General features: G+C 47.9%; 1 protein-coding gene across 1 annotated transcript in view; it reads left to right on the top strand.

Annotated features, from left to right (window-relative positions):
• LOC144826946 (leukocyte cell-derived chemotaxin-2-like) overlaps window positions 1-13,634 on the top strand; it is a 51,496-nt gene extending 37,862 nt beyond the window's left edge. Inside the window, exons 4-5 of the mRNA XM_078685407.1 lie at window positions 3,874-4,025; window positions 10,545-13,634. Of these exons, the coding sequence (XP_078541533.1) occupies window positions 3,874-4,025; window positions 10,545-10,714 (322 nt within the window). The 3' untranslated portion in view covers window positions 10,715-13,634. The remainder of the gene's footprint in view (window positions 1-3,873; window positions 4,026-10,544) is intronic.
• The last annotated feature ends 271 nt before the right edge of the window (window positions 13,635-13,905 follow it).

Genomic DNA, 13,905 nt, shown 5'->3' on the forward strand with positions numbered 1-13,905 from the left:
AACGCACACCTGCTGCACATTGAGCCACATTGGCGACGAGGCTATCAAACACTCACACCCATGGGTGTGAGTGTTTGATTGGTTCAGATGCTCCGTCCATCACCGCCCCCTTTTGTACCGCTTTGTTCGCCATAAGTTGGCGGGGTATGCTCAGACGTGAGTCCCTTGCTCACTTTGCCACTGGATTCAAGCAAGCCTGGCTGAAAAAACCGGTCCTAGGAAGCTTGTTTCCGGTCCTGGGAAGCTTGTTTCCGGTCCAGGGAAGGCACGGCTTGGCAGTTCAGGCTGGACTGTTCCCATGAGGCACAGGGTCAGACTGATTTGCATATGGCCATGTCTGAACTGGGGTGGCAGAGTGGGCTAAAGAACGGTGATGGATTGAACCCAGATCTGTTGACTGGGTGTGAGTGTTTGATTGGTTCAGATGCTCCGTCCATCACCACCCCCTTTTGTACCGTTTACGCAAACTGGCAAGTACCTGCACGAATATTGACCGGCTTAACGAAATCAGGGCCCAGATCATACAAGGATGCCAGTCTGAGAAAACACATCCTCTGCCAACCTGGCATCATACTGGACAATATACTATTCCTGGCCAGGCCCCACGAGCTAGTAGACACCCAAGCTGAGAACATGGGGCAGGCCCACCAGCGACACGTAAAGCCATAAAAATCAGAGAAGAACAAGTAACAATATCCCACACCACCCTGCACAGCCACTCCGAGTCAGTACCCCCAACCAAGGTGGGAAATCCTGCAGCAATCGTGGCATGGCACACCACACACCAAATGTGTGCCCAGCATAAGAGAAACCCTGCCTGAAGTGTGGCTGCACAAATTACTTCGCTAAAGTGTGTCGCAATGGTTGTCCGGCACCAGGTTACAACTACCAAGGGTGGGGTCAGCCAACACTCCACCAACTGCCCATCGATGATGACGAGGACTGGCGACCCGAACAAAGTGCCGCAGTTGTCAGTCGCCCTGAGGACGATGATGATGAAGTGTTCACAATGTTGTTTACTGGAAGAGACAATCTGTGCAAAAGACCAGTGCCCATGGGCAAAGTAGTGGTTACTGACGGTTCAAGTCACAGTATGATTGTAAACCTTGCCAAAATAGTGCATATCCATCTGTTCATTCCAGGAATATGTGGAAAGTGCCTTCATATACTTAAGACAGTTGTCCCTCTGGCCCGAATGTGCATGCCTTATCATTGCCTTACCTAGAGAATGAAGCCATTCTCTTAAAAGTCTGTTAGCTGAGGTATTTAACAGACACATCTCATTAAGGTAAATAATTACCAAATACTGGTTTTAAACTGTATTCAAAGTTTAAATAGTATCTGAGATCATTAATATCTATGTAGCCATTACATTTCTTACACACCTCAATCCCAGTAAAAAAAAGAGAACATAATATGTACACAGGGGCAGATTTACAGGTCCCTTGCGCCTCTTTTACGCCGTCGTTGCGTCACTTTTGTGATGCAGCGGCGGCACAAAGGAGGCGCCATGCTGCAGGATATTTACAAAGTGATGCATCTGGGAGATGAGTCACGTTGTAAAGCCCTGGGCCAGAAGTAGGCGTTCAGGCCCGGGGGGGGGGGGTAGGGGGGGGGGGCGTTACGGCGCAGGAACGCCTCTTAAAAGTGGCTGAGAGAAATCTACAAGATTTCACTCAGTCACTTTTTAACCTATGCTGCGTCAAAAACCTGTGCCTGCTTGAAGCAGGCGTAAGGATTGACGCAGCATTTAAAAGATAGGGCACCCGGACCCTTGCTGGAGCTTCGTCCCGCTTGCGACACACCTCCAGCAATGCGCCACCTTTACGGCATAGATGCGTCACGCATCTGTCCGTTTTTGCCCCATGGTGCACCACATTGTAAATGCGGCGCATCCATGTTTGCGGAGCCCTGATGCACAATAAGGGGCGCATACCTGCTGATATGCAGGGATGCACCAGTTATTGTAAATCTGCCCCACAATGTGGATCATTTCACAGCGGTGCTTCATATTCTGCTTGTTCTGTTGATTGAAAAAAGTTACTCCCTTTAGTACTACAGAAGTTATGGAAAATTGGTCTACGTGCACCTTACTGATCATCCTCCAGTATGAAAAGCTTATAGCAAAGTGTTCTGTCCGTTGGATGATACTATCAGTCATGTCATCCAGGAGTCTTTTGAGACATCATCTCATGAGTGATGCTATTTGTGAGATCATAAGCAGTGCATAGCAGGGGCACAAGTTATAGCTAGCTCAGTAAACTACAGCTGGTCAATTTCAGTGTTTGTTTTGTTTTTAAATGTTGGTATTTGTATAATTCTAGTACCCTGCCCAGGCTGTCCTCCTGGATGGCTTCTCTCTCATCTCCAGGCTCGACCCCCTCCCCAGGCAAAACAAAACTCCTATTGGAGTGGTGTGGCTCACTGGTTAGAGGCGGCAGACCCAGAAGCAGAGAACGGCCCAGGACCAGGGTTCAATTCCCGACGCGGCAGGGTCGTGGACAAGGGTCAGCGGGCTCGACAATTCTCGCCTCGGTGCCTACTCTAACCAGGGATCACACTCGGCAACTCTGGGCATTAAGCTTGCCTCATCTCTACAACGACCCCCCACAGACGCCGGGGACGCCTGGTTTCACCTTGGAGATACCCAGAAGGGACCATCTCACAGGGAAAGCCAGGACGTGTTCCCCAGCGGTCTCCAGCGCCGGGATGCTTACGGGCAGCCGTGCGCTTTACAAATCCAACACATTTACATTTACATTATGCTCTACGTCACTATAGGGAGGACTGCGGTTGGTGACATAGAGTGTCTGGGGAGTCGGACGAGTCTGGAGTGGTGAAGACTGAACACACTCGGTGGAGGAGGGCAGCCCGGGAAGGGCACGGAAGCACTGGCGTGACCACGTAAGCCACAAAGCCTGCGTCCGCGAGTCTCCTCGTGGTGGGTGGCAAGGCAAACTCCAATACGCTGCGTAATCTGAGTTTTTTGCTACTCGTTCCCAGTGGAGCGTGGAGTTGGCAAAGCTCTGCATACTCCACTGGCAGAGCGGAGTTCTGTGCCCGTGGTTACTAGGAATCACCCCTGCATTGCTGACATATATTAATGCCTACGAATCACCCGTGCATTACTGACATATATTAATGCCTACGAATCACCCCTGCATTGCTGACATATATTAATGCCTACGAATCACCCCTGCATTGCTGACATATATTAATGCCTACGAATCACCCCTGCATTGCTGACATATATTAAGGCCTACGAATCACACCTGCATTGCTGACATATATCAATGCCTATGAATCACACCTGCATTGCTGACATATATTAATGCCTACGAATCACCCCTGCATTGCTGACATATATTAATGCCTACGAATCACACCTGCATTGCTGACATATATTAATGCCTACGAATCACCCCTGCATTGCTGACATATATTAATGCCTACGAATCACACCTGCATTGCTGACATATATTAATGCCTACGAATCACACCTGCATTGCTGACATATATTAATGCCTCGAATCACACCTGCATTGCTGACATATATTAATGCCTCGAATCACACCTGCATTGCAGACATTTATTGATACCTACGAATCACATCTACATTGCTGACATATATTAATGCCTACAAGCAAGGCCTGGTTTGCTGATACATAATAAAGTCCATGAGTCACATTTAACACTGCAGCTGTTATGAATTCCATATGCCAGCATAAGCTACAATTTCTGCAATGCACACTTATATTAAATCCTACAAACCACAAAACTGCATTCCTTTGAGATTTGTAACATCAGTGCCACATATGAATGCTCCTCTGATTCACAAGGCCTGCATTGCTGACACTGATCTCTGATTTCCAGAGGCCGCAAGTACCTTAAAGGAGTTGACGTTGTGTGCAGTGATGGCTCCACGGTGTACGCCCCTTTCAATGGCACCATAAGCGACCATGGTATGTGCTATGGTGATGATAAGGACAGCCCTGGGACTGAAGGCTTTACGTTCATCGGCTCAGGTGAGTCCAAGCAGAGGGTCTTACTCAGCTCAGCCACGCACACTGTTGTGTGGAATGGCTTGAAGTAGGTGCACAGTTATCAGTTGATCAATGTTGGTGAGGTAAAGTCTCTTAGGATATACATGCTAGGATGATTTCAGGTACAGCCTTCCTTTTTAGCAGTTCGATTGCTCCTGGTCCTTGAATAGCTGTGGCACCTGGGGCCTCATTTATGAGGCCTTGCATCAGTTTTGCGCTTCCCATACGTCACTTTTTGTAAATGTAAATGTACATGTATTTATATAGCACAAATCACCGACACGGTATCTAAGCACTTGCTTAGGGAACCCGTCCTGGTATTCCCCTGTGAGAAACCCCTGGCAGGGTGTCCACAAGGTGAAAGCCAGGCATCCCGCCACGAGGGGCCGTAGTGGAGATTGAGCAAGCTATTGCCCAGAGTCGCAGAGTGTGACCCCGTGAGTCGAGTAGGCACCAGAGCGAGAATTGTCGAGTCTGTGGAATTTTGAGCCCGAGACCCGCCGAGGCGGGGAATCGAACCCTGGTCCACAGTCAATCTCAGCTTCCGGGTCTGCCGCCTCTAACCACTGAGCCACGCTTCCCCACTGTGACGCATCGGCAGCATAAAACATGCCTCCTGTTGCGCACTATTTACAAAGTGACGCATCTAAGCAGATGTGTCACTTTGAACACCCCTGCGCTACATTATACCTGCGTCAGGTATAATGTATGCGGGGGGGCGTTTCCCCACAAAAAGCCTCGTAGAAGTGACGCAGTGAAATCTCTGAGATTTTACTTCGTCACTTCTAGGACGCCGTTGCGTCAAAATCTTGCGCCTGCCTCACAGCAGGCGTAAGACTGATGCAGGCCCTTTCACATGGGGCTTGCCCCATGTGAAAGGATGCATTGCTGGAGTTGTGTCATTTTTGTGACACACTCCAGCAATGCGTCACTTTTGCGCTTACAGATACATCAGAAATACTGACGTATCTGTAACTCCTTGCGACATGATGCGTCATACATTAAATATGACGTATCAGGTATGTTGCAAGGAGTGCGCACTGAGAAGTGACGTATAGCTGCTTTCACACAGCGATGCGTCATTTCTCATAACTGAGGCCCCTGGTCATTAGTCGCGAGAGAAGACAAGATGCTGATCATTTGACGTATAGTTCCACAGTAGGAGCGCAGTCATTTAGGCGATGGCCGGCACTTATACCTCGGGATTAGGAAAGCACTACAGACCCAGGAAATGCAGCACTGAGGACCGAGTTCAGGAGTAATGTTTGTAGAGTTGACTTTTTACCTACTTTCAGAATAATAGGGATTATTGGTGGTACACTCATGGGTGAGCAAAGCTCATTTGAGGTCTTGAATAGTGTTCTCCCAAGGAGAGGCCACCATGCCTTCTGTTGGTCTGTGAAACAGCTAATGGGAGATCCTCACTGGCATTGGAAGTGTAAGAAATTGGAGTATTACTTAAGGGGGTGGGAACCCACCTCAAACAATGATCACATTTCTTGTCAGGGTGGAGAAGTGTGGCTCACTGGTTAGAGGAGGCAGACCTGGAAGCAGAGGTCAGCCCGGGACCAGGGTTCAATTCCTGGCTCGGCGGGGTCTTTGGTCCTAAAATGTCCATGGACTCGACAATTCTCGCTCTGGTGCCTACTCGATTCACGAGTTCACACTCTGCGACTCTGGGCAATAGCTTGCTTAATCTCCACAACGGCCCCTCGCGGCGGGATGTCTAGCTTTCACCTTGCGAATACCCTGCCGGGGTTATCTCACAGGGGAATACCAGGACGGGTTCCCTAAGCAAGCGCTTAGAAACCGCTTGGTGATTAGTGCTATATAAATTCCTGTACATTTACATTTACACTAAACTCACTCAATAAACCTGTACTTAACCCGTTGGTGGCCATGGCACAAAGCAGCCAGGCTTAACTTAGAAGCAATGTCCGAAGTATTTATACAGTAAGTAATAAAGTGAAAACAGAAGACAGGAACATTTCCCAAACCAATTTAGCAAACTAGAGTGCAATTTAATAAACATAATGACTCCTAATTGATATGCAATAAATGCAAGATATGAATTTTTAAAGTTTGAATTAAAAATAGCGGCAAAAAGCACAAAGCACCAACCAAATTTATCTGGTTGGCTAATCCTGGTCAAAGTCCCAAGATAAGGGTGATCACAATGGAGCAATGGTCAGATACAGGGACCAAGTTCATCCTGGTGGAAAGTTTATCTTCAGGCTTAGAAACCTTTATGGAGAAAAAGTGGTTGTCACCGAGTCATTGGTGTGGCAAGCTGGATCCAAAATGGGACTCGACAATGATGGGTTGCTGAAGAGGGAGGACTTAGTGCGGTCGTCTACGATGACAGCAACGCTCCGAGTCCATGCACGGGATGGCCTTGACGATGATGGAATGCTGCTCGGTATTGATCTCGATGAAGCCGCCATATGTTCAGACTAAGGGGCATATTTATCAAATACTGTATTCGCGATTCTCAAATAGCGATTTTGAGAGAATCCAAAACGAGATGTAATTAAAAATTCACAAATATTTCGCGATTCCTTGGTATTCCTTAATTGCGACTTGCAAATTGCGAGTCGCAATTAAGAAATGGCTTCCTTTTCATTCCTATGGGCCTAGAGGCCCATAGAAATGAACGGGTAGACATTCGCAATTTGCGAGTACCCATCAGGTACCCGCAAATTGTAAATTCAGTTTGAAGGGTGAAAGGATGTCATAAGGACACCCCATTGAACCCCTGAAATGAGCATGTGTGCACATGTGGCGCACATTCATGCCCTAAGGGCATGTATGTGCGCCACATGGCACTTTGAAAAATGCCAAAAAAAGAATTTTTCTAAGAAATCGCAAATTACCACCACCTTGATTGGTGGTAATTTGCGATTTCTTAAGGAGAAATCGCACAACTTGGTTGCTTTTTACTTCGCATTTAAGCAATTGCAATTTGAGATTCCTTAAATTCATTTGCAAAATAGGGAATCACAAATTTTGCGATTCCCTAAAACAAATTTTGTTGCGTGCACTGCATCGCATTTGGTGATGCAGTGCACGCAACAAAATTAGTTTTATTTATTTATATGTTTACTTACCTGTTAAGATCCGTAATCCATACATTACTAACCCCCACCCTGCCCCTCCCCCTCCCCACATCACCGCCCGGCAGGTACTCCCACTACAAGCCGTGGCTGCGAACAACCAGCCGCTAGTAGTCCAAATGGGGGCAAAAAGTGGGGTGAAACCTGCCAAAAGCCTGTTTTCTTACAATACTAGATCACAATTTGGAAGGAGCGTGTGTAGGACATCCCTTCTGAACTGTTCTTTGGAACGCTACGTATCAGTGGTTTGCGATCCCCATTTCAGTCATAAACCATTGATAGGTTACCCACTCCTAAAAGGAGGAGGTAACCCATTCGCAAAGGGGAACGTGCCCACTTCAGACCCCTATCACTTTGTGAACATAAAAAAAGGTTTGTTGGGGAATAGACAGTGGTGTACGCGACCACTGTCAACGCTTAAACATATGTTTTAAAAATAGTATATATTTTTTCAAATGCAGCTCCATTTCCTGGGCCCAGCTCAAACTAGGGTGGAACCGGTCCTGGGTTGTTTATCTTCCAGTTCAGGGAGGACCTGGCTTGGCTGTTCGGGCTGGACTGTTCCCCTTGAAGCAAGGTCAAGTCTGATTTGCATATGGCTGGTTCCAAACTGAGGTGGAATGGTGAAAAATAACCAAAAACTGGGCTGCGGCCCAAATAGTTACCAGTGGCTGAGACTCACTCAAGTATTCCATCCATCACTTTTTGTACACTTTGGCACTCTGTGCTCATGTACCCATGGCAAAGGCTGCCACTCATGTGGCCTATAGGGCTTATAGTGCAGCTCTGCCCAGGCCTTCCTTAAACTCTTCGATAGATTTCTAAATTCAGAGCCTTAAGAATTGTTCTAAAAAATGTCCATCAGTCTCTTGAGGGACATGTGGTGTCCAGGAGTCTCAAGCAAGCATCCATGCCTACTTTTCTCCCTGTGTGTGTACAAGCTCAACAGATATGGACAGATTATACATAAATCAAGATCTGACAACCTCTCATGTTAAGTTATCGGTCACCGCTGTCGCGTTGCACTTACATCCATTCCACTGGGGCCTTGTATTGCTGGCATGCACTGCCCCCAACCCCAATAGTCCCAAGTTAGTGTCAGGGGAAGCAGAAGCACATTGGTCGTCAACCGCTATTTGTTATTTAAATTCTTTATATTTTCTGTAACATGGTCATGGTGAAAACTAGGTACAGACCAGTAGCACAAAATAAATGGGTGTTTACAACACTGAGAAGAAGAACATGAGCAAACTTTACATAGTTGTGTAAAGAGTTCTGTGTCAGAGTTTGAAGGAGTGCACAAGGTGGAACTTGTCAGAAGACAGACTTTGTCACCAACATCTGTAGACATTACATATTTTGCATTTGTTAAAGTGGAATAGCTGTTATCACCAGTACAGTAACACAGAGAGCCTTCAAAATAGCTGCTGTGTTTTCAGGTTGCTTACATGTGGCAAATGTATGGTTTAAGGTCATGTAAGAGTGGCTTTCTACTGTCAAATGAGTCCCTTTTCAAGTGACACTTTCACAAGAATGTGAAAGAGCATTGACCAGTATTTGAGTGTATATAAATTGTGTTTTTATTTCTGCGCCCAGGCATATCACACAACAATGAACATATGCCTCAAACAAACCAGACGTATTGGCATCGCCAGTGCTTGTTAGCAGTATCAGATCCATGAGTAATAACAATGATTTTCTTATGAATACATTAAACATTTTCAATATTTGAGAGCATTAGTCTGTGACGTGAATATCACTGGGTGTGTGGAAGAGGTAGTGACCTTTGGAGTGTCCGCATCACTCCTGTTCCCACCCTCACCCCCCTGTCTTCCTCAGCCTCTCTCTGAGGTGGGATAGACATACCACAAATGTAAATGTAAATGTGCATGTATTTATATAGCACAAATTACCGACACGGTATCTAAGCGCTTGCTTAGGGAACCCGTCCTGGTATTCCCCTGTGAGATACCCCGGCAGGGTGTCCACAAGGTGAAAGCCAGGCATCCCGCCGCGAGGGGCCGTAGTGGAGATTAAGCAAGCTATTGCCCAGAGTCACAGAGTGTGACCCCATGAGTCGAGTAGGCACTGGAACGAGAATTATCGAGTCCGTGGAATTTTGAGCCTGAGACCCGCCGAGGCGGGGAATCGAACCCTGGTCCACAGCCGATCTCAGCTTCCGGGTCTGCCGCCTCTAACCACTGAGCCACGCTTCTCCAAAGACCCTTTTATTCCTTCAGATGTCTCTATGTGGATCTCTCTGGATATGTCTGCAGGATGCTGAAGGTTCCTGCTTCCTTGATGTGCACAGGTGGAGTCTTCTGAACCCTTGATGCATTGCCTGAGAAAGATGTGTCCACTGGGCTCCATTGAACACAGAGGAGCCTTGACCAGGGGTGTGCTCTTTGAGTAGAAGCTGCCAATGTGTACCTGCAGATCATGGTGCAGTAAGCAACAAATCCATGTTGCACACCATGGGGCAGATTTACCAGCCCCTTGCGCCACATTTATGTCATTTTTAACATGATAAAAATGACACAAAAATGGCGCAAGATGCTTGTAAATCTCCCTCCATGTTTGAGAAAAGTTCAGAACAGGTGCTACTTCTTGCACCTGATATATTACAAACCCTTGAGTGTTGGATTTTATCACAAATAATAAACATCTCCTCTCACACTGGGGTTCTTATAATCGAGGCCACCGTGTTGTGGGCACTATTATAGCCTTATAGCCCGCCGTAGAGGGCTATACTGGCTATTAAAGGCCCTCTCCAGCGTTAAAGGCCCCGAGCCGAAGGTGAGGACCTTTAACAAGGGAGAGGGACTTTAATAGCCGGTATAGCCCAGCTACGAAGGGCTATAAGGCTATTAGAACATTCTGTCACTACAGGACAGAATGTTCTAACAAAAAAAAAAGCCTTCAGCGAGCGTGGGGGGGATTGGAATCCCCTCAGGCTCCCTGAAGCCTTTTTTCGCAGCCAGAGCTGTGAACAAAGAAACATTGGAATGTTGGAGCTCCGGGCTTCGACCAGCCATTAGAAGCCCAGAGCACTCCATTGTTTTCAATGGAGCTCCCAACATTCCAAAGTTCTAATGAACATTATTGTCAAGTCCGATAGGACACGTCGCCGCGGTTGGCCATTATCAGAGGTTTTTATAATTCATCAATACCCATGAAGGTTGCCTACTTGGTGCTATGTCTGAACCCAGGCTGGCACACACCTAGCATGAAGTAGGGCACACATTATCCATCATTTTTTGGCAGACTTGAGGCAGGACTGAAGAGTGCCTTAAACAGCCCGTCCTCTAGGTTCCATCAGGGATTCAGTTTTACCAACGACCTGATATTTACTTCTTATTTACTCTTCATCTTCTGTTTTTCTTTCCAGGATTCTGCTTCAAGATCTTCAACGTGACGCCAGATGTCCACGATGGCCCCGTCATGAAGGGATGCCGCCTGGGCACGCTGCAGCCGATGCAAGCGCAGTATCCGCGGATAACCTCGCACTTCCACGTGCAGAAATGCGACCTCTCGGACCCCACGGGGCTGCTCGAATGAGTGGACCTACGTTGGCATTAGTCTGACTGTCTCTCTCTCTGTCTCTGTCTCTCTCTCTATCTCTGCCTATGTGAAGGATCTATTTCCAGAGGCTGCTTTCAATTCCCAAATTAGGGTACAGGAGCCCAAATTCATAGCCCGCATTAGGGCCCGCGGCGTCTTTGCTACGCCCCTGGTGAAAACGCAAAAATGTCACTTATATTTCTCTGCGTCTCAGACATGCACACAGGCACAATGCACACAGGAAGCACAGGTGCTCACACACAGGTTCATCGCAGGTCTACATCGTGTTTTCCCCCCATAAATTTGGACATGCGGAGACCGGGGTGCACACTTTGACCCAGATTTACTAATATTTGACACTGAGCAGCGCAGCAGCTAGAGTTGCTGCGCTCCCTTGCTTCAAAGGGAGAGCAGAAAAATGAGCCCTACCTACTAACAAGTGCTCCATTTACTCTCCCCCAGCACGGGCACACTTTTGGTCACCATGCCCTGGCGCACACAACCGTGTGCCAATGTATAACGGTGTGTGCATTTTCTAAAATATAGGTTTTGTAGGAATCCTTCCAGTACAAAAACTGCATGAAGACTTTTTCCACTTTCTATGTGTGCTGGACATTGGTTTTTTTTGGAGGGTGGTGGGGTTTGCATGAAAATGCCCACAGGCCACCCATGGAACACCCCCGTGACTCGAAGCGGTGCAAAGCAGCGGCTACCACAGCTTTGCGTTACTCTCAGATACTTTGCAGTGAAAGTCTTGGTTTGTGTTGGATAGTAAATCCCACCCACTACTTTGCATGGGGTGTGTGCCACAAAAGTGACACAAACATAGTGCAAAGCATTGGTAACCCTGGGCATGTGTTTGCAGCCTTAAAAATGGGATGACCAGTGCCAAGCAGGGTGCTGGTAGGAAGCCCAGAGGCATATGTAGAGGTTTGTGAGGTGTAGGCACTGTTTATGGAATGTCTTTGAATGCTGATGGATACATTTCCGTCAATAGCCCCAGTTGGAAGAGTTGTGCTGATCAAAATGATCGAACTCCCCATAATATCCTGCACAGAAATACCCAAAAACGTCTTTGTGTATTGTGAAGCTGACCTGAATAATCAGCTCCTTAACCTGGTGAAATAAAACTCAGCATGTGAGCAAAAGTAGTAAAAGTGAGAGAAAATGGTGATCCATACTGAGGGATGGAGGAGGACTCTGTCGAGAGTCCGAGGGGGATATGTACAAGTAAGTGGCGGAGCACGGCGTTTACGAGAATGTGGTGCAGCCTTGCGTTCCCCCCTGCGATGGCGCTAGGTTTAACAACTTAACGCCAACGCAGGCAAACTTGCACCAGAGTGCAAGGGTGTCTGCGTGCAGGGGAGGAGTGTTTATGTGTAGGAAGGTGTCCCTTCCTGCACATAAACAATCCCAAAATGCCCTTCTGTCACTTTTATGAGTGCTGCTTCATGCAGCAGACATGAAAGTGACAACATGGCATTTTCCTTAAAGGTTTGTTTATGTACAGGCAAGGACACCTTCCTGTACATACCCAAACCATTTTTCTTTTTCCATGTGTGCTGCACAAGGCAACTTTCGCCAACTTAATCAATCAATCAATCAATCAATCATAGCATTTGTATAGCGCGCTACTCACCCGGAGGGTCTCAAGGCGCTTGGGGGAAGGGGGGCTGCTGCTGCTCGAACAGCCAGGTCTTGAGTTGTCTCCTGAAGGCGAGGTGGTCCTGGGTCAGCCGAAGGTGGATGGGGAGGGAGTTCCATGTCTTGGCCGCCAGGTAGGAGAAGGATCTGCCTCCGGCGGTGGTTCTTCGGATGCGTGGTACGGCGGCGAGGGCAAGGCTAGCGGATCGTAGCTGGCGGGTGGGCGTGTGGAAGGTCAGGCGGTCGTTGAGGTACTTGGGGCCCAGGTTGTGGAGAGACTTGTGTGCGTGGGTGAGGAGCCTGAACGTGATCCTCTTGTTGACGGGGAGTCAGTGCAGGTTCCTCAGGTGGCCGGAGATGTGGCTGCGTCGAGGGATGTCTAGGATGAGTCGGGCGGAGGCGTTCTGGATGCGTTGTAGTCTTTTCTGTAGCTTGGCTGTGGTTCCGGCGTAGAGGGTATTTCTGTAGTCCAGCCGGCTGGTGACGAGGGATTGGGTGACCGTCTTCCTGGTTTCGGTCGGGATCCATCAGAAGATCTTGCGGAGCATGCGGAGGGTGTGAAAGCATGAAGAGGAGACGGCGTTGACTTGTCTGGTCATCGAGAGTGAGGAGTCCAGGATGAAGCCCAGGTTGCGTGCTTGGTCTGTCGGCTTGGGGGCGGTGCCCAGGGCTGGGGGCCACCAGGAGTCATCCCAGGCGGTGGGTGATGGCCCAAGGATGAGGACTTCCGTCTTGTCTGAGTTCAGTTTCAAGCGGCTGTTCTTCATCCACTCGGCGACGTCTTTCATCCCTTCGTGGAGGCTGGTTCTGGCGGTGTCGGGGTTTCTGGTGAGGGAGAGGATCAGGGTTTACCCGGTCTTAATTTTGACGCTGCCTCCTATGTACACTACCCTTGTACATAGGAGACAGCGTCAAAATCAATGGGTGTTGCAGCGGAACTCCCACTGCAACACCCACTGTTCACCAAAGGGGGCCTTATTTACAAGGCAGCGTAAAACCACATTAAGTGAGTTAACGCTGCCTTGTACATAATGCTGCGCCCCTATCGCCACCACAACATCGGTAAAAGTGACATTGTGGTGGTGATAGGGGCTTGTACATATGCCCCCTAGAGTCCATAACTTAGACACTCTTTACGTATTGAGAGGGGATTGTTTATGAGTTTGTCACTGTGTTAGTCTTATGATCCAAAAGATGATGCTTTGTTGTTACATTGATGTATTGTGCTCTTAAGGACCCATGATCCAGCTGCTCTGCCTTTTTACATGTTGTATTTCACTAAATTCAATAAAAAGATTTATTTAAAAAATAAAATAAACATGCTGTGAATCATTTGATGAGGGGGTTGGACATGGCAGACTTTGTCACATACTACATTGCAGCTATGCTTAATTTATAAATCAAATACCTGGCAGGGCCCGAGATATGTTTCAGAAACCCATACCAGCTGGTGCCATCCATTGCCCCTGGCAGAGCTGCGAAATGCCAGTACCAATGCCACCGGCAAGCCACCCGACTAAGTCACCAGGGACAAAGTGGTCTAT

This window comes from Lissotriton helveticus, chromosome 4_1 (assembly GCF_964261635.1).
Source record: "Lissotriton helveticus chromosome 4_1, aLisHel1.1, whole genome shotgun sequence".
Taxonomy (NCBI): domain Eukaryota; kingdom Metazoa; phylum Chordata; class Amphibia; order Caudata; family Salamandridae; genus Lissotriton; species Lissotriton helveticus.